Source organism: Homarus americanus, unplaced genomic scaffold (genome assembly GCF_018991925.1).
Source record: "Homarus americanus isolate GMGI-L3 unplaced genomic scaffold, GMGI_Hamer_2.0 scaffold4060, whole genome shotgun sequence".
Taxonomy (NCBI): domain Eukaryota; kingdom Metazoa; phylum Arthropoda; class Malacostraca; order Decapoda; family Nephropidae; genus Homarus; species Homarus americanus.
In genome coordinates this window covers 6,839,050-6,859,910 of record NW_024746161.1, presented here as the reverse complement: position 1 = coordinate 6,859,910, position 20,861 = coordinate 6,839,050, and the positions used below count along the sequence as shown (strand labels likewise).

The window sequence follows — 20,861 nt, the reverse complement described above, 5'->3', positions numbered from 1 at the left end:
AACTGGGACAATCCCAGAACCAGAAATTTGATACGGATAGTTCAGATTTCGTCCGAATTATCCGAAATCCGGAGTAAAGGGGTCCGAATTAACGAGGGTCGACTGTACTGTATATTGCCATTTGGTTGCTGGACAACAAAATTTGTCAATGCACAGACTGTAGTTTCACTACACACGGGAAACAACTCAGAACAGCTAAGATCCCTCACTCCCCTTTCCTCTTAACACAAGTAGAAAGTTTATTCCATTTTATATTTTTGACTTTATGATAATTAGTTTTCTTTATTTCTTTGTACATTCTGTATGTAATATTAAGGGAGCATGTAAAATAGTCGAAAAAAAAGTGTATCCACCCAAAATTAAAAGTAGAAAAATAACCATAACATTGCTCACAGCTTGGCCTGGAGTCGTAGGGGAGGGCTAGGGGCATGTGGCTATAGTGACAAGTCTTGAGTTACTATCACAATTAAAAAACTAATATAAAATACTGAAAAACAAGTAAAAAAAAGTAAGGAATATTATTACGGATATAAAGTAACGGCTTACATGGTAAGTCAAAAAGCTTAAGTACATTTTCAACTCCCTGTACCTCCTTTCCCAGCATCATAAGCCATACTATCTACCTTGCTCATGCTATTTAACAAGTGTGCTACTTCAAAAAACATTTGTATACAATATAGATGAAAATAAATGCAGCTAAAATCAGAAAATTAAAGCCAAATGAAAGTTTAACACTATTGCCATTTGCATACACTCGTTGTTTCGCCATAGCAATGCAGTCCAGCGGTGATGCTACCTCTGCCGACTGCCTTGCAACGCCCCCCTCCCCCTCTGAGTCAACTTACTTGTGTGCAAAGAAATGTATATTCCCTTTATGTGTTTGCCCTTATGACAATTATATCTTTTTTTTTTAAATGTGTATGTAAGATGGTGTGTACATGTAAATGAATAAAAATATACGAAGAAAGTTACATATAACTACCCGAAAATACGAGTTGAAAAACAACCATAACACCTCACAGTTTAGCCCCGTAGCCTGGTGGTTACAGTGACGAGTCTAACTAAGCTACAATGCTGCCAGCGATGTTAACAGATGTAAATGTGGAAAGAAAGTTATCTGTAAATCTTTGTTTGTATCAGGTATTTGTAGATTTAAAAATAAATGCTACAGGTATGATATTAATAGATAGTAATGCTTGTAAGAGCTACCTCTGAAGAGTTGGGCGTCTGCCATACGGACGTTAATTGTCTCGGGTTACCATGTTCAGGACAGTAGCTATAAATCGAGCCTTTATATGAACAAAAATTCTTTTTTAATTAATTAAAAATAATCATTATGTGTTTAAGTAAGCAATAACATATTTTTAATTCTCGAGTTGGGCTAAATAGAATTTAGCCTACTGGTGACAGCAACTGGGGGATTCATTAGTCTACGGGAGACCACAATTTCACATATAGGACACAGGAAGTCTTTCATTTTAGCCATTTTTCAGACAAAAAAAAGTGCATCTTATATGCTATAAAATACGGTAGGTGACTGATTGGACTCGACAGAAATTCCCTAACCCACGACCCCTTTATCACAACAGTATGCAATTTCACCATAATTCCCATATTATTTATACGGTATATTGTACTCAGTAACTTTGTATCAGCTTCTGTGTGGAGATGCAATTCATAAATAACACAATATTGGTGCCGTCATATAACTTTTCAGCAATGTAAGTCCAATTTTCCTGGTGTACTCCTCACCTTAATACTAAATTAAATAAGTTTAATTAAATCATTTACCACTTCATTACTGTACATACTTCCAAACTCTCATAATTCCATCAAATCATAGTATAAAACACTATCACTTTATTATTTTAGGTACATATTGTCAATATGAAATTAATAGACAACATTATCCACAATAGTTAGGTCATGATCACATTTTTCTATAGAACTGTTTTGGGGCTCCACAGCTCAGTGGTAGACCTATTGTAGCCTACTACTGGTGACTGCTAAGCAATGGGGGATCAGCAACTGTCTAGCTATCCTGGATCACAGCAGGAAAAGGCAAGAGTATTCATTGCTGTACACCAAAAAGGACTGCATACAAATAGATATAAAAATTTTAATTTGACAAGTATACCAGGTTCATTCCATAGTTTTTTTGAAGTACAGTGTGTCAATTCCCAGGAATTTTCAATATTACTCTATTTGAGTTTCCAGAGCTGTTGTTCCCAATGATGATCCCCTTCTATGTACACATTAAATTGTCTGTGAATGAAGTTCTTTCTCCCACACACTGCATCCACATTTCCCACACAGAGCTCAATCAAATCATATTCAGTTCTGTTGTTTATTTGTTTCATTCATACACTGAAGATCCTATTCATTTCTTCATCAGCCTCTACTAGAACTCAATAAAGTCATGTCTCTCTGAGCCAATAACTTTTAATATTCAAAGTATTGTCCTTTTCCAGTAAATTTTGCAGAATTAACACTCATATTCATGAAAATCCATGCCTTAATGGTTAGCTATGCCAAAACTTAAATTTATTTTAACAATATGCTATCCAGTCAGTTGCATGAATTGGTTACTACTATTGAAAACCTATAAGAAATGTTTAGAACAGAAGTTTACATGCTATTTGAGTAGTCACACAAGAAGTAATTAGCTTCTATCAGCACACGTTAACTACCATTGAAAATATTCTGGAGGAACTCACACGTCAGACTCTGGTGACAGCAGGATCAGCCTGGACAAGTATTCAAATGCATATTATTGAAAATTTATGGATCATTATGGAAGAAGAGCACCATCGAACAATCAATAAATTATACAGGTTGACAACCCTTTATCCAAAATTCCGAAAACCGAAAAGCTCTGAAAACCGAAAGTTTTTTTGTGGAGCATTTTTTTTTTTTAACAGGGATTAGCCCACCCAGGCATAGATCACTGACCCACATGGGGGCCTGGGGGGCGAAAATGTAATAGTAATACTAATTATAATAATTATAATAATACAGGTACTAATTATTCATAGTAAATAAAATAATAATGATAACAATAATAATAATAATAAAATTTATAGTAATAATAATAATAACAATAATACTGTATTAATAAAATAATAATAATAATAATAATAAAAATATACAAGAATGAAAAAAGATAAAAAGCGAGAAACACAACCTAGACCTATGAATTATTATTACAGTCAGTTCTGCTATAACGCGATAGTTGTGTTCTTGTAAAACATCGTGTTATAGAAATTTGCGTAACAGAAATAACAGGGCTTATGGAGAAAATAGGGTTAGGTGCAGATTACTACTCGAAATCGAAAAAAATAGTTAACCTTACACAAAGGTTAGCACAGTCTAAATAAATGTTACATTCATATCTAATAATGAAATCAAACAGTAAATGAAACACTTCACCGTGAAAAAATATGAATATAACTTCATGGGGGTGAAGGGTGATTTTGAGGTTGATAACATCGAGCTTCTCTTCAAGTGTTATAGCCTTTCTTTTACGATCATTACCGGGAATGCGATCACCAGAACGCTTCTTGGAGATATTCTTCTTTACCATATTCACAGTTAATACCACAAAATTGGAGAAATAGTAAGCAAAAAATCGAGTTACAGCAAACAAGCGTTCGCGTTATACAAATATCGTTCCTCTATTCATACATTGCGTTAAGAGCCAATTCGCGTTGTCAAAACACGCGTTATAGCAGAACTCACTGTATTATTATAATAATTTTTATTATATTTTCGCCCCCCAGGCCCCAATGTGGGTCAGTGACTTGTGCCCGGGTGGGCTAATACACATAAAAAAAAAAAGAAAAAAAAAAGCTAACCATTCTGAAAACCGAAAAATTACGAAATCCAAAATGCCTCTGGCCCCAAGGATTTCGGATAAGGGATTGTCAACCTGTATTATAAATTCATAAAAACTATAGAAAATTAAAGATGTTTTCATCAGGTCAAAGTAAAACATAAAACATGGCTTGATATTAACACCTTTAATATCACCACCGAGAAATCTGTAGCATACCCTAAAATAGTATTCATGTGGCCAAAATTCACATAAAAAAGGATAAAAAAGAGGGACTGATCCTGAAATCCCAACTTATAATAGAACATGGATGTACTAGTGGTAAAAAAAGTATCTTTCAGGAGGGGGCCGATAAATTTCGAACTGAAGTCACGTTGTCTCGCTAGGGTTGGTAGGTGTGACTGTGAGACATTTCCTACCTATTATGGTAGGCCTAATTTAATTAAATGTTGTATGCCTTAAGTACCTTATCAAAAACCTTCATTCGTGGTGTCATTTTGTTTCGCACAAAAATTGTAAAGATAGTTTTTTACCCAGTGTACTTCAACTACACAATGGGCTGACAACAACCCAGGGTTCCCAGGACTCCTGACTTACTCATATGTGATTGGGACTAAATTCCATAAATTAATAATAATAATACAGTGAATCTTTCCCAACACTCGCCTCATGTCTCTTTAAAAAGGGAGGCCTTGAGAGGCATCACATATAACTCAGACTGAAGGGGGATTCTTCATGATTGCTCTAATTTTATGTGATCTCCTTGATCTGGATTTGTCATTGGTTACAAAACACACAATCAACCCCTTCAGTTCCACAAGGAGTGAATGACCTGAGTCAACCTATCCATGTGCTGATATAAAATGATGTTTCAGGACTAATCTCCCATTTATTACAAATACAGTGCTTGGATTGGGTTACCAATGTAAGTTAAACCAGCTCATTATGCGAGCAGGATGGAAGCAACAAAACTCCAGGAATTAGCCCACCTTGCACCCTTAATATGTGACTACCAGTGAGTTCAATAAATTAATTAACCTTACAAGTTCCGAAGAGCCATGCAATGCAAAGATGCACTAGTCTTAAGTACCATCTGCTGAAGAAAGGCAGATAAGGCTACAGTCCCCCAAGGGTTACATGTGAAACATCAAACCTGACTGTGTGTGTGACCATTCTAGTGGAGATACAGGTCCCACAGGCTCCACACACAAACCCATGGTTCAAGAGCAAAGATTGTTGCTTAAATTTTAAGCAGCAATGTCCCTCATATGAGAACAGCCATTTTTTTTAATTCACACCAATAGGGCTCTCAGTTGCCTTTGTTGAGGTAAAGACTAGTGTTGGCATTTCTCTAAGAGACCAGAGGAGGGAAGGAAGTTAGGCGGGATTCATAATGGGAATATTACAGCCTATAGGGTCATACTGCAGGAGAAATCCCACAAGCAACTCAGTGTGATGCAATGTTACCAGTGATAATGATCTGGAGTGAGCCTACAGTGGTTGTAGGACATTGCTGGGTGAAGAGTAGCTCAGACATTAGGAGAAATAAGTCATAAATCTAATTCCCTCACCTAAATGACCCAGTTCAGAGTTAACAAGCTGTCTCATGCACACACACACACACACACATACAGTGTACAGTATTCTGATTTGTTTTTGTTGCTTTGGCAGTTCTTGCTTGATGATGGTGGTGATGGTACTTGCAATGATCACAAGGACTATACTGTACAGTAGTTTCAAACTGCCCTGGTGTATCACAATCATGCTCTAAGCTTCTAATTTATTCATAGCCTAAATCATCATGTCCAGAAGTTCTCTTAGCCCCTAATTCTTATAAATCATTAAAATATGTGAATGTAGAATGACCTCTCTTCCTTAAATCTATCTGAAGTGTCTTTTAAGCAAGGAGTTTTGGTGAAAAAATGAGTAGTCGTACATCAGATGAATTCTGCTAAATGTTTTCTGTATGTGGAAAATGAGATTCACTCACCTCGTAAAGAAATCTTGAGAAGGTGCGTTATCTCTGAAACCCAAAAGAATTGTATTGGGCTTCATGGCTCCAAGACCAGAAACACGAACCAGGTGGTGCAGACCTTCTCGTACTGTGCGCCCAACAGTCACCTCCACAAATGCCTTTACCTGATAACGAAAGTAATAAACATCCCAGTGAGTGGTAATTAAAGGAAAAATTCTCCTGGTAATCAACTTATTAAGGAATCAAATCTACTACAATGGAAACCTGAAGGATAATGAGGTTATATTCCTGCATGCCTTGTCATGTAACCAATCACGACTCAGATTTTAATCATATGGATTTGTTTCAACAGCATTTACAAATTTCCCCATCTTTCATAAATAAATTATCTATGATCTGGGAATACCAAAATCACTGTAATCAAACTATAATGAATGTTTATTTACTCAATACAATACAAGAAACTGAAAGTATTGTATTGAACAAAACAGTACAGATGAGGGCAATATTTAACATTAGTTGTATGGTCTTATTACTATTTTTAGGCTTATCTTACAAAGTAAAACTTGTTCCAATTACAGTTTCAAGACTTATCCATTTCAGCACCTTAATATTCACTAAAAAAAAAAAGATGGTACTGCTTAAGGTTAGTATCATGGCAGCTATAGTATTATGTGGTTCTTTTAACCCATAAACTGAAACATGCCTCATATGAACCCACTTAACAATTAAGACATACCTCGTATGAGAAGAAATTTCTGTACCATATTTTTCAATGGAAATCAATGCTCCAGATGCTATTGTGACAGTTGATTATAAAATATAAAAAACACATTCAGAAAGGTAAACACTAACTTTAGTTTTGACTCAGACCATGGATGATACTATGCCTGTGAGGTCATGTGAAGCCCTGTCACTGAAGTACTTTGGCTATCACCTTACAGATATATACCTCAAGGGCTCCAGGCTTTGGTTTGTGATTCACATTTAAAGACCTCCACTGAAACTGTCCTGTAACCTTAAGGTATGAATTATTTGCCTTAATTAAAGAAAGCAAGTGTCGAGAACTCTCCCCACATTTCCTTGCCATAAAGGAAACAATTTCAAACAAAATTAGGACTCCCACTGTAGAGTTCCCAGTAGAGTCAAGGTATTTAAGAATAAGCTCTATAGACCAATTATATATCATTGACAAAAGTCTTTGGAATCCCTATATGCCCATATCAGTACTGTAGAGGGCAACTTATATTATTAATGTAATATAATACCCTCTGAAGGGATGCAGGGGTGAGGGTAACTGACTGAGAACAGTTGATAATTCATTGAGTCAAAGGTATTGTAATTCAACACCTGCTTAATGTCTGTGGTAGGATGGAAGAGATCAACTGCGAGAATAAAATACCAGGGTGCTGGTGGAAGGAGGCAGCCAACACCATATTGATATAGAGTGCTGATGAAATGTCAAAAGTTTGTGTCGTGACATGATTTGCAAATAATGTTAATAAAAGCTATAGTCTTGTTATAGCATCAAATCTGCGCCACGGTTGGTTCTGATATCACAAGTTATAACCAACAAGTGATGGGTGAAGTGCACAATGTTGATACGTCATAAACTCATTTACTCTGCTTTAAATGGAACATTTACCGGTATTCACAAAGAACTGAGCTGAAAGTTTTTTTTGTTTTTAATTATGATGAATAAAGCAATTTGAGGAGACTGAGTGTTCTAAAACAGCATGGAGAAAGAGATTCCAGAGAATTGAAGGAGGATGTGTAGAGGTAGGCTGAGACTGCTAAGGCATGTGGAGGGAATGGAAAACAACTGAGTCAAGAGAAGCACGAGTTTGGTTGTGGAAAGGAGGAGAGTTGGGGTAGACCAATAAGGACATGGGGAGAGGTTGAAAGAAAATCTCAAGGATAAATGTGGAAAAAGGCTGCAAAATGATGATGATGCATTTATAATAACCTATTATGAGGTATTTACAAAAGGTATGTTTTATAAATCATACCTTCAAATGATCCACAAGTGCCATCCACTTTGGGTAGTCCTCAGCTGCCGGGTCTGTCGAACGCCCATCAAAGATACCGATCTGAAAACCAGAATTAAAATGAAACATTCATTTCTTTAACATTCATAATGTGTCCAGCAATGACACTTTACACAACTATCTGAATGAACACTACATGTTAACTAAAGATAGATTGTTTAATTTTCAACATGACCGACATCCTAAATGTGTCATGTGAAGTTAACTCACTTGTGGTTTTTCAACACAGATTGCATCACTTAAGCACTGCAGTGCAATGCAATATACAGTATAGTGAATACATATTTTCATCAAATTGATCACATCTGCATCTTATACAAATATTTTGCTGTGTGCAATTACTGGTATGTGTTAAACAGTTCTTTAATTACATGATGCATATACTGTACATTCAAACTTCAGCAAGAACCACCTTTTCTACTGAGAATATGGTCCTGCATCATCAAATACTGTACATTATTCTGCACATCACATTTGCTTAAGTTAGGGTTATTCAACTAGCAACCAAATAAATACAGCTATAACAAACCTTAACATGACCTAAGACATAGAGACCAGATTTCTTGAGATCATTAGTGAAATCAATCAAGGGGCAAGCTGATCGTGGGTTGTTCACCATAAGAAGCATCTGTGGGCGCCAAAACTTGACATGGTCTTTCCGAGAATCTAACAGCAGCAAATATTTGCGCACCTGAAATGAACAAACATGTGAAAAAGCAATTAAAACTGTGGTATTGTCTACCTACATCTGTTAGATTATTATGTTTCATCATCAAAGTGTTGGTCCTAAATATTAAATCACTATTTTCACCATAATTAACTTCCACTTAGGTGTGTGGTTATAATACTCGCCTCCTGTCCTCTGGGTCATTGGTTTGATACCTGGGCACTCCCAGGCAACCTGGCTGTAAATGGGTACCTAACTTTACAGTTGGGGAAGTACAGGCAATTGAGTGCAATGCCAGCCATGCTACTTCCTTGAGTACTGTATATAAGGACTTTGGCTATGATATAGAAGGATTTTAAACATTGTTCTGTAAGTACAGTATGCACATAGCATGTGTTCCAACTTACGTACAAATCCGACTTTAGAACGTGCTCAGGAACGGAACCCGTTCGTAACCCGGGGACCCCCTGTATGTGTTGGAAACTGCTATTCTGATGTAGAATAGCAGTTTTTATTCACCAAATATTCATGAGTGTCAGATTCATAGGTGGCTGCTATCTTTGATTTATGTAACACACCTGATGGAATATAAGAGCCTGGGATATGGAACCCCACTGGTGTTGCTCCGATGGTGATCGTAGGTGGAGGATGATGACCAGTATCAACAACATGATGACACAGATGCCAGCTACAGATGGACTGATCACAAACATCATTGCACCATTTCCAATTATCCCCAACATTGCGGTCCACCATGAAAAGTAACGGAAGGTTGGCCTAAAATAAACAGGACACAATTAATATAACAGGATATCTGAAATTAAATATACACTATATATATACTGCCATGTTGAAGATATTTACTTTCAATACTGTAATATAATTAGGAAAAATAAGATCAGTGGAGATATATAATAGTTTCTTTAGTATTACAAGCCTTACAAGATCAGACATTTGATATTGCATGAAAATGGAAGATCCTGTAAGTCTGGAGAGGACAGTCCTTATAATATTGAATTGATGAAAGTATTAGAATATGGGAGCAAGTAATGAATAACTGGTTAATGCAGAACATTTATACTGGAACAGTTAAAAATAGGAAGGGGAGAGCTAGACCACACTCAATCAGTAACCGAGTTCGTAGTCTTAGATTATGCTAGACTCCTAGGGACCTAGAGGAATGAACAGGGGCCAAGCACAATGGAGATGAAAGATTCATAAATGTGAGACCAAAATGTACTGTATATGGTGATACAGATTGACCCTCTCTTATCAGGCATTCCATCAACATGGAATTTTATGGTAACACCAAAAGGCTGCTGCATAGTCCCTAACAATTATCCCTGAGATGCCATAATGGAGCAGACCCTTAGCTTTAAGCAATAGTCAAGCAGAACTTATGAGAGCAATATAAGTGTGACTATATTGGACTGGCTTTATAATGAAAGATTGTGGCTCATAGTAGTAGCACAACTGGTACTGACTAAGCAGATTGGTTCTAATTAGAACACCTGCCTCAGGGATACTAACCTTTGTACAGTATTTTATTTTCCACTTTTGAGGGAAATGACCGAGTTTCAAAACAAAGGCTGTCAAAGCCAGAAGTAATATCAAACCATAAATATGAGTCTGCAATTGTGTCAATAATATTTTAATACACTGATACAACTTATTGATGACAATACTTATAAAATGTGAACCTGGAATTAACAGCAAGTGGTCAAAACAAACATGAGGAGGCAATATCTTTGGTATAAAAGGAGAAATAAAGTTCATTGAATCTGAATTGATCTTAATCATAACAAAATTGACATTTGAAAAGTTGAAAATCCAATAACAGGCAGAAAATTATCAGGTCTGTATAAGATATACACTATACAATACAGTACTGTATTACATTAAACCAAATTTAAAAAACCATGCACACAGTATAACACTAACCTAAAGTTTGGAGCACTGGCCCACTCCAGCCCAAGGCATGCCAGATTGGTTGATAAATAGGAGAGAAGGAAGAAGATGGAGGTAAATTTTGCAATATTGTTGAGTCCACCAATGAGCAGCACACCTTCCACCAGGATGGCTGACACCAGAACTGCACCCACCGGGTTAGTGCCACACGACAATAACCCAATGTAGTAAGTTAGTTTTCCTGTAAATGAGACTTACACATTAACATATTTTTACATCACTCATTATAAATGAAACGATAAATAATATCCACAAGCATCCGTTCACCAACTTCTCACGTCTATATCAAATGAGTCAACAAAGAACCCAGAATACATCCTGTTATGCAAACACTATACTGTACAGTATACTGGAGTACATGATAAACTCATTTCATGTAAAATACAGATTTTATGTGCTTCTCATTCCTCACATGAATAAAATGTCAATACAGTATCTGTTATGCTCTCTTCAACAATTCAACTTTGACACACTCTGGCCTTCAATCCATCTTTCAAAAAACACACTGTAATACACAAAAAAGTGAGAAAAAAAAATAATGAGCTATAACTAAAAATAAAGTAAAATTTTCTATTCAGGACAAAAAGAAGTACAAAAAAAAAACCTGGAGGGGGATAGTAAGGGGGAATACCATACTGGCAATGATGAAGTAAAGAGGATACTAAGATCACAGTAGACCTTAAATTTATGTGAGCTCTACTTAAACAGATCCCAGGCAACTTGATCACTCCCCTCTTCCCTTTTCCTGTGGAAGAATTATAAGACACACTCAGTTTAAATTCTACTTAAACCTAGATATATTAGTGGAAGATTATCTGACAAACTGCCTTTACTGTACTATCAATTAAGAGCAGTAAACCCTAACTTGCTCAACTTGCAAGGGGTCATTAATACACCTAAACTAATGTCTGGAAAGTAAAGTTCTCACTCCACCCCAGCTGACAAGCGCACCGAGAGATGCATTTCAGATTTCACGTTGGCCAGACAATAACCATCGTTCATGCGGATTGTTTACATCATAAATAGGGGGTGGTCTTAATACATCACCATCGTTAAAAAAGAATATCGTAAATTGGGGGATACCTGTACAGTATTCCAGATGAAACCCTCTTCTACTTTGTATGATTCTTCTATCAGTTTCACATTACTTTATATTTCTACCTTATCCTATGATGATTATGGCTGAGCGTAGTGTGATTATGTTGTTGTGATGTGGGCTGGTCTGGCGGAACCATGGAACCATTATCAACACCGCACCGCTCCTCAACAATAACAAATGACCCACATACTCTCATGATTGGCTAGATATTTTTGTTTAATTAAAAAAAAAAAATCCAAGATTCGTGATGCATGACAAAAGTAGCCAAGTGTAGCTCATGAACACTCTGAGTTTATCAACCTACATGCTCAGCACATGAAGCATTAGTTCAGAAATTCACTTGAATGCCCAAAACAAAGAGATTATTCTCGGAATGCTAAAATTTTATCATCTAGGTTATGGAAAGTTCCGGGGATCGAAGATTCAGGCTAATGGGAAGATTACTGTGCTTGTTTCTAATGAGGGTGGTCCATAATGAGTGACTTTGTACAAAAAAAATTGAAAAATCACACGTGTGGCATAATCTGGGTCTCAAAATATCCGGATTTCAAGAGGTTGTACTATATCAATTAACACCATGATCTCTGGCTAGTCACACATTCACTTTTTAGGCATTTTTAATCCCTTTCTTCCCTGTCACCCATCTCTTAAATCATAAACTATTTCTACCCATCTTTCACTTCCCATTCTCTTAGTATGTCTGTCAATGTCTCCAGAGTAAGTCCTGATCTGGTTTTTGTCCAACACTCTTTTCACTTCCACAATTCCTCATTTCTGTGTTTCTTACTTTGTGATAATACTAACCATAGATGTTATCCTTTGCGAGTGCTGCTAAAATTCTTGAAGATCCAATGATATTGCTCAAACTGGCACTTAATGTGGCTGTCACAACTCCTGAAAAATAGAGAAGAAATATTTGAAATAAAATAATATAAATCCTATTATTATTTCAAAAGTGACAAATAGTACAGAATATTATATTAACCCCTGAAGAATACTGTATACCCCCATGTAATCTAGTTTTGGAGAATTGATGTACAAAATATAATAAATTACTGTACAGTATCTAATCATCACAGTGTTAATTCTATAGGTTAGGTTAGCTTAAAACACAACCCTGCCCATAAAAAGCAACAAATATATCTCATACCTAAAAAATAATGTAAATACCCTGTACAGTACTGTAAATAAAGTGACATTAAGCAATATAAAGTAAAGAAAAATCTAATTTTAGTTACTGTACAGTACATACTTTTGTGATAAATACAGTAAATAGGGATCCTGTTCATAGGTAGAAATGTTCATAACTAGGAGCTTGCCTGTACAGTAGAAGTACACCTCTTATAACCAAACCTCATCTACCAAATTTTTCTTAAACAGACATGAAAATATATTAATTTTATATACAGTATTACCCCGCCTAACGCGGTTTCACTTAACGCGTTTTTTCATATACGCGGTCCCTCGCCAGAGCTGAACTTTCACTTAACACGGATTTTTTCTACATATACGCGGTGAGTGTCCGGCTCGAGACGCTATTTTTAGATTTGCCCCACCCGCCACCCTGCCTGACTGCCTGTTTTAGCTCATAAAATTCATACAAATTACCCGGCCAGAATATAATTTACATTGCTGGAATTCTTATAATTTGGTGATCATTTTGAATATAAACATCATATATTTTGCATTAGACATACAAATTTTAGATAAAATGTTTTCTCTGAGTAAATATGTTATCTTTTGTGCAAAATATATGACATTTATATTCAAAATATTCCTGGTCTTACAAGGAATCCAGCAATGTCAATTATATTATCCTAACTTTAGTTTGAGGTATTATTTATTACTAAAAAGTTAAATATTCTGGTTTTCCCACACATCTCCTTGGGACGGTTGGTGGGGGGTGGGGGGGAGGGAGGGACCGACCGACCATCTGTTACCCTGTGAAGAATATTTTTTTTTTTATTAACTGAAGATATTTGTTTTAGCTCATAAAATTCATACAAATTACCCGGTCAGAATATAATTTACATTGCTGGAATTCTTATAATTTGATGATCATTTTGAATATAAACATCATATATTTTGCATTAGACATACAAATTTTAGATAAAATGTTTTGTCTGAGTAAATATGTTATCTTTTGTGCAAAATATATGACATTTATATTCAAAATATTCCTGGTCTTACAAGGAATCCAGCAATGTCAATTGTATTATCCTAACTTTAGTTTGAGGTATTATTTATTAAAATTTAGTGGTTTTCCCCCAAAAATTTCTCAGAGAGGGAAGAGCCAGCAGTGTAGTGTGAGAAGAGGGGGAGGGAGTTGAGTCCATTATTTGAATGGACATTAACTTGGCGACTGTATTTCTCTATTTCTCTTAAGTATTAATTGTGTGCATGTACCATCATAAAATTAAGATGTTATTTTTACTACAACATAGTTATGTGTCTTCTAAAAGTGGAGTTTGGGGGTCGGGCTGGTTTCTATTGGAATTAATCCCATATGTTCTGTTGTTCACTTAACGCGGATTTCACTTAACGCGGGACCCTCTGGGTTCTATTGACCGCGTTAAGTGGGGTACAACTGTATTTGTATATAGCAGTACCATAAAAATATTATATCAATTTTAAAAGAACCAAAGGTTTTCTACAACCATTTTTGTTTACATTCTTTTAGCCAATCAACACTTGTCTAATCAATGTGTACAGCATGCCAAAACGTGTGGTGGTTCTGTCTATGTACGTATACTCATTTAATATGAATTCACTTACCAATCATAACAAATGGCCTCCATATATTGATACCCATCATGTATATGTAGTTGTTGCACAGTAGGAAGTGTTCACACGTAGCAGCAGTCAAAATAAATATCAGTATATATATCAAGTATGTAAAGAGGGCTGACATAAGTGTGCCCCATGGAATGCTTCGTCCTGGAGCCTTTAGTTCTCCTGAAAAAGAGAAAAAATTGGGTAATTATCAATGACAGTATTTAAAAAATAATGTAGTTACCAAGATATATCAATTAGCTTATGGACAGAGGTAGTACAAATTACCAGAACCCTTATTCTCCTGTGAAGAGTAAGTTGGGAATGTGTGTTGGAGAATGCAATGCGACCCTTCCAGGAGGTGTACAGGGATCTCAAAAATAAATAATAAAAAAAGCAGCCATCCATCCTCAGAGTTTTTAGCAAGACCACCGCTACTACAGCTGTCTCGATCACTAACCCACAACCCTCCAATGCGGCTACACTCCTGCCACCACCAACTAAGATGTCTCTGTGTCACCCACCTCACCAGACATTGATGAACCTGTAGAAGTGCAGGAAGAGAGTGGGAGTCTGTGTCCCCTTCTTCCTCATAACAACCACTTCTCCATCCACATCATCCTCATCCGCCATCATCCTCAATGAATTAAATACTCCTTATACTGTTACATTTATATTGCGATTTAATTTATATTCCACTATTTTATATGCATTTGACTCAAATTTAATGAATTGTACAATACAGGTATTGTTTTGCAAAGGAACAAGCAACTTAGTTAGGTTTTGACGAGTGTTGTCGACGGCTGTGGAACTCAACGCTTATTTCCAGTAAGCTTTACCAACCACGGGGTTTTCCAGGAACCTAACACCTGTGGTTGGTGAGGGACTACTGTATTGTATTAGATTTATTTTTAATGTTCTGTGGGATGGCCAGGATGGGGCCTTCATTTAATTCTAGATAAGAGACAAAATTAAGGTACCCTGGTTTTCCATAGGGTTAAAGGCTACATGTAATATGATTGGCTTTGATACAACAATTATCAGTACACATTACCACAATACAGTTTTCTTATACAGTACACTGAAATCTCCAGGGATGATAATTTCAACAGAGTGGTTGGGTTTAGAACATAAGTACCTGTATGAAGTAGTGGTAAAAAAATAATAATAATAATTTACCTGACATATTAGCTCCCACCATAATGCCAGTGACACCACTGAATAACACCCCAAAAGTCATTGCAAAAGTGACCACGGTGCAGGTATCGTAGTCATCTCCACTACATGAAGTGTAGTCACGTGATGTTGTATCTGGTAGATAAAAGTTGTCCTCCAAAGTACTTAGTGAAAATCCTGTGTATGTACCATTCAGCTGATGGGTACTGTTTACTCGAGGGTTGGCAGCTGGAATTTGTACCTGAAGAGAAAGAAACAAATTATTGAGTCTTTCTAGAATATTATGGAATATGTGACAATATCCTACACCAAACTTTACATAATTTATTAAATTATCGTAACCCTAAGCTATACAGTACTTCAGTACTGTACTTATATATCAAAACAGTGATTTCATTTACATTAAAAAAATTACCTCAAGGTAAGAAAAATTTCTCAAGTGTTGTCTGATTAATTTACCTTCCTGCTCTTGTAAACTGAAAGCTAAGGAGTCTCATAAAAAATACCATTATCTTGACACAAAAGCTAAGATTTATCTATCACTATGTTCCCTCACATTTACTGCATCACTCTCTCCTCCTTACTTTGTGCTGTTCTCTTGTTCTAATATGACACACATCAATCAAACATTACTAATAATTCTCCATGTTCATATACCCCTTTACAACTCTTTATCTTTTGGTTATCATTTACAGTGGTTCCCTCGCACTATTGGAATTTTTTTTAATCCACTGATGTGGTTTGTTGATAGGAACCACAAAGGAAACTTACAACAATCCAGAATAAAACACATTGAGCTTATCATTGCTGATCAAATGATCCAACTTGCTTATCCCTCTCACATTTGTAACTTTAGTAAAACACAAAATATTGTAGAGGAATGAAGCAACTCACTTCTATCTCAAAATTATTGATGGGAAAACTGAGAATGACTGAGCCGATGCAGAAGAGGACGACGGCAAAGATGACAATGGTCAACTTGGCAAACAGTCCAGCACCGATGAGGCAAATCAATAAATTGAAGAAGTTAATTGCAGATCCATAGGCAAAGCTGTACCATCTTCCCTCTTGTAAGAATTGCGCAATTCTACCTGAAGGTTTAAAAATAAAAGGTAAGAAATCACTACATAGACACTTTCCTAGTCCAGTGGCCTGTACACTGATAATCCAGTTTACAGCTCATAGTAATTTTATCCACTCTGCCATCACTCATTCTACAGTAACATGTGCCCACCAGAATTAAGAGCAGACACAGCTACTGTCAATTGTTTATTCTTACTGCTGGTATAGATGTGTTCTCCAATGTTATCAACAAGGAATTAGTGTAAAAACTTACATGTGGTAAAAGAAAATTTATTAAGCATTTTCTGACAAGCAATTATTTAGACAGATTAAGACCAAGGTGTAAGACTCGGGGAACATTTGTTGGTGTAGTACAGAAAAGGAGTCCTTCAAAGACAAAGGGAGTTGCAAGAGGAAGAAGAAGTTAAATAAAAATTAAACAAAATAAAGAAAACATTTACTGTATTGAAATAGGAAAGATGAGCAGAAAACTAACCTCTGATAATAGCCAAAAGGAACAAAAGAATTTTATAGACCCAGCAAGTAATGCAAATTGGTAAAATGAAAGTACAGTTAACTACCATGTGCAGCAGCTCTGAGAAACTAAAAAACAAGGAATGAAGTGTGCATGTGGGGGGGAGGGGATAATCTTTTATTCATGGCATAATTCTATGAGAACAGGGTTTATGTAAATCACTGGCAAATACCATAAGTTTTTTGTTTTCCTTACCTCTGGACTCCCCCTTGTGTATTAAAAAATACTAAGATGGTACAACAGTAATGCACATGCCTCTTACAAATAATAGCCACAACAAAGTAACAAAGAACAGACCAACCGCCTGAAAGACTAAGCAGCTGATAAGTAGTGAAATGATAAATAAAACAAATTACCCAGATAGAACTTCAATAATTTCATTTGACTTCTTAAGTGTGAATATTTGAAAAAGTATGTGGAAACTGTTTTATATATAACCAGTAAACTTTTAAAAATAAAATGCATTTGGAATCCTTGACACAGAGACCATTCCAGTCTAAAAAGTCCTGATACTTTTTAGTTCTACTCATCTGACTAATACTGTATTGACACCATGTTACTATTCTAAACACTCTTTTTTTTCCTATAAAACTATAACATCAATACATTTCATATAATGGAAGTCACCGGACACAACAACATAATGTAGTACAGTACTGTACATACTAGTCATGTACAGCAGGATTCAAATGGCACTGTTTTTTGCAAGATTTGGATTTTTTTTTGGGGGGGGGGCTGTGGTGGAGGCAGCAGTCTATTAATTATGAAAAACTGAAGAAATATAGCTAATAACACAAACATAACTTAAGATACATTACCACTTTCACCAAAATTGTCGACCAAACCCTCTACACAGCCAGTTGTGTATAAAGCACTGCTAAAAATGTTGGCGAAGAAGAACAGTGCTCCTATTGCCCCACCAAACTCTGGTCCAAGAGTTCTACTGATCATATCTGTAACTTGTTAAGGAAACCTAAAGTCTCATTACCAATTTCCTAAGCAGGTAAGCTGTCATAAAAATTGCATACAGGGTACAACCAATTTTATCAACAATGTTATTCAACCATATCATCAAAGTGTGTGTAGAAATCCTGTTTGTCTTTTTCTACATAGGAATTTCCTATTAGAGTAAAGGATGTAAAGTAACATATTTGTTTGCATTTACAGTACAGTACATGTACTATAGTACTGTATGTATGTATGTATGTATGTAACCTTTTTCCATCATCTCTGAAAAATTTGGTCTCCAAACACCTTTTTAATTATAGTAACATAAAATTACTGTATATTGTCTCATAGCTTATTTGAGTATGTTTTCCTTTCCTACTATTTGAAGATCATACCCTGGATAAATATCTATGCACAATTATTTGATATTACTTACACAAGAGAAACATGGACAATTCTAAAATTTACAAGAAGTGCTAGAGAAAGTATAAATGGATACAATATGCTCCACCGCCTTCAACAGCACCATTAGTAGAAATGGCACAAATTGACAAAACCGTAAAGAGCAGAATCCCATATGCCAGGGTCAGGGTGCCAGTTGCTGCTAGAAGACCCAAATTTCCTACAATGAATCCTGTTAGGAATACACAAATATTAATAAAATACATGCATGAGAAACATAGGGAATCATGTTTCAAAACTTATGTAATACTTTACAGTACTTTGCTCACTAGAAAAATTTCTGGTTAACATATAAGTAGACATTAAACTGTTGAAAAGTAGTTTTAATACATGATAGTGATAGTAAATAAGTAAAACATGTACAGTACTCACCAACACGGAGAAAGAGTAGAGCACTGAACTGTGACAGACACACAGGAGCAAACACTCCTGTAAGTGTACCAAGTGTACGGTCAGAGTCATTGTTCTCTGAGCTGCTGGTGGAAATATCCCGTCCACTTAAGCTCCGAAATAATCTGCGTTGTGTTAATAGAGGTGCTCTTTCCTGGAACAGAAAAGAAAACGTAAATATGAATTCGGTGTAGCAAGGTTGGCTTGATATAAATTTACTTAAATGTACTGTACTTTGCTGTACTAGAGTAGAATGATCATCACCATATAAGACACTTGCTTGACCTTACCCAGTATTAACTTGATTGTTAATATGATCTTCAAATGACAATTTCCTGTTAACTACCACTCCTCATTCTCTGTCCTCTTTATCCCACGTCACTTAAGTTCATCCTTCTTCATATGTACAGTACTACAGGTTGACAATCCCTTCTCCGAAATCCTTGTGACCAAAGGCATTTCGGATTTCGTTATTTTTCGGTTTTCAGAATGGTTAGTTTTTTTTTTTTTTTATTAGCCCATCCGGGCACAAGTCACTGACCCACATTGGGGCCTGGGGAATATAATAATTATTATAATAATAATAATAATAATAATAATAATAATAATAATAATAATAATAATAATAATAATAATAATAATAATAATAATAATAATAATAATTACAATAATAATAATAATAATAATAATAATAATACAGGTAATAATAATAATTCATAGGTCTAGGTCGTGTTACTCACTTTATATCTTTTTTTCATTCTTGTATTTCTTTATTATTATTTTTATTATTATTATTATTATTATTATTTTATTAATACAGTATTATTGTTATCATTATTATTTTATTTTGGTGTATTTTTTAATTAAATTTTTTATTTACTATGAATAATTATTATTATTATAATTAGTATTACTATTATATTTTCGCCCCCCAGGCCCCGATGTGGGTCAGTGATCTATGCCTGGGTGGGCTAATCCCTGTCTCAAAAAAAAAAAAAAAAAAAAAAAAAAATTGCTCCACAAAAAACTCTGTTTTCAGAGCTTTTCGGTTTTCAGAATTTCGGATAAGGGGTTGTCGACCTGTATCTTCCTTGGCTTCATTCTCCAGTCCTGCCATGAGCAATATTTATCAGATTGAATCTGTTGGAACAGCTTTGTATTGCCAACAAAGTATTTTATTTACTTACTTCCATGTGTAAACAAACAACAACTTTGAGATGAAGAAAATTGCCTGGCATTAGCCAAATAAAATATTAAAGTGGCTTCCCCCTAGTGATGGGGTTAAAGAAGTACGGTACCAGTTTTGTATTGTATTATAAATTATGGCAAACTGGTTCCTTCAAATGAAAAAAAAAAATGTTTGTCAGAAAGAACAGAACAAATGATAAGTGACAATGTTTGCTCCTGCTCTCCCTCTAAACTTGGAAAAGTGGTGCAGTACGGTACAGTATAAAATTCTCCATTGAAAATAAACCATGATTAATGCTGAAAGCCATGGATTAGAACTTAAAAGTCCAAAACCATTCAACACTATCTAAAGAGAATAAGAGTGACCTGCAGCACCATAGTTAATCTGCAATGAAGTGTTCTGCTCCAAATCTGTGATAAAAGCACAAGATATCAAAGATTTATATACTGTATGTACTTGTAGCTATCAAGGGCGGATCCATGGTGTGTCTGGACCCCCCTTTTCACCAGAAAATTCCAGTACCCTTTCTTTAATGCAGGCAGTACTCAGCCATTTTTGTATAGTAAAAAGTATTTACTATTGATTTCAGAATATCCCCTAATATCAAGTGCGCATGGCTTCAAAATGGCCTAAAGATGCCCATGATATTGGTCAGATTTAAAAAAAAATCTGGGGGTGGGGGAGGCTTACAATGCGCCCCCCCCCCCAGCTGGGTGGGCTTGCTGAGCTCGCCTGTCC

At 35.6% G+C, this 20,861-nt stretch overlaps 1 protein-coding gene across 4 annotated transcripts in view; it reads right to left on the bottom strand.

Moving 5' to 3' along the window:
- The window catches only part of LOC121879130 (solute carrier family 12 member 9-like), a 42,516-nt gene that overhangs the window by 19,156 nt on the left and 2,499 nt on the right, over positions 1 to 20,861 (bottom strand). For 2 of the 4 annotated variants that reach the window (XM_042385718.1, XM_042385720.1), the window contains exons 2-14: positions 18,917 to 19,088; positions 18,582 to 18,716; positions 17,953 to 18,087; positions 16,432 to 16,628; positions 15,541 to 15,778; positions 14,365 to 14,544; positions 12,394 to 12,483; positions 10,464 to 10,671; positions 9,101 to 9,299; positions 8,385 to 8,546; positions 7,817 to 7,897; positions 5,823 to 5,971; positions 2,718 to 2,747 (exon numbers count right to left, since the gene is read on the bottom strand). In XM_042385718.1, the coding sequence (XP_042241652.1) occupies positions 2,718 to 2,747; positions 5,823 to 5,971; positions 7,817 to 7,897; positions 8,385 to 8,546; positions 9,101 to 9,299; positions 10,464 to 10,671; positions 12,394 to 12,483; positions 14,365 to 14,544; positions 15,541 to 15,778; positions 16,432 to 16,628; positions 17,953 to 18,087; positions 18,582 to 18,716; positions 18,917 to 19,088 (1,976 nt within the window). The remainder of the gene's footprint in view (positions 1 to 2,717; positions 2,748 to 5,822; positions 5,972 to 7,816; positions 7,898 to 8,384; positions 8,547 to 9,100; positions 9,300 to 10,463; positions 10,672 to 12,393; positions 12,484 to 14,364; positions 14,545 to 15,540; positions 15,779 to 16,431; positions 16,629 to 17,952; positions 18,088 to 18,581; positions 18,717 to 18,916; positions 19,089 to 20,861) is intronic. The other 2 variants (XM_042385719.1, XM_042385721.1) reach the window with 1 other exon arrangement.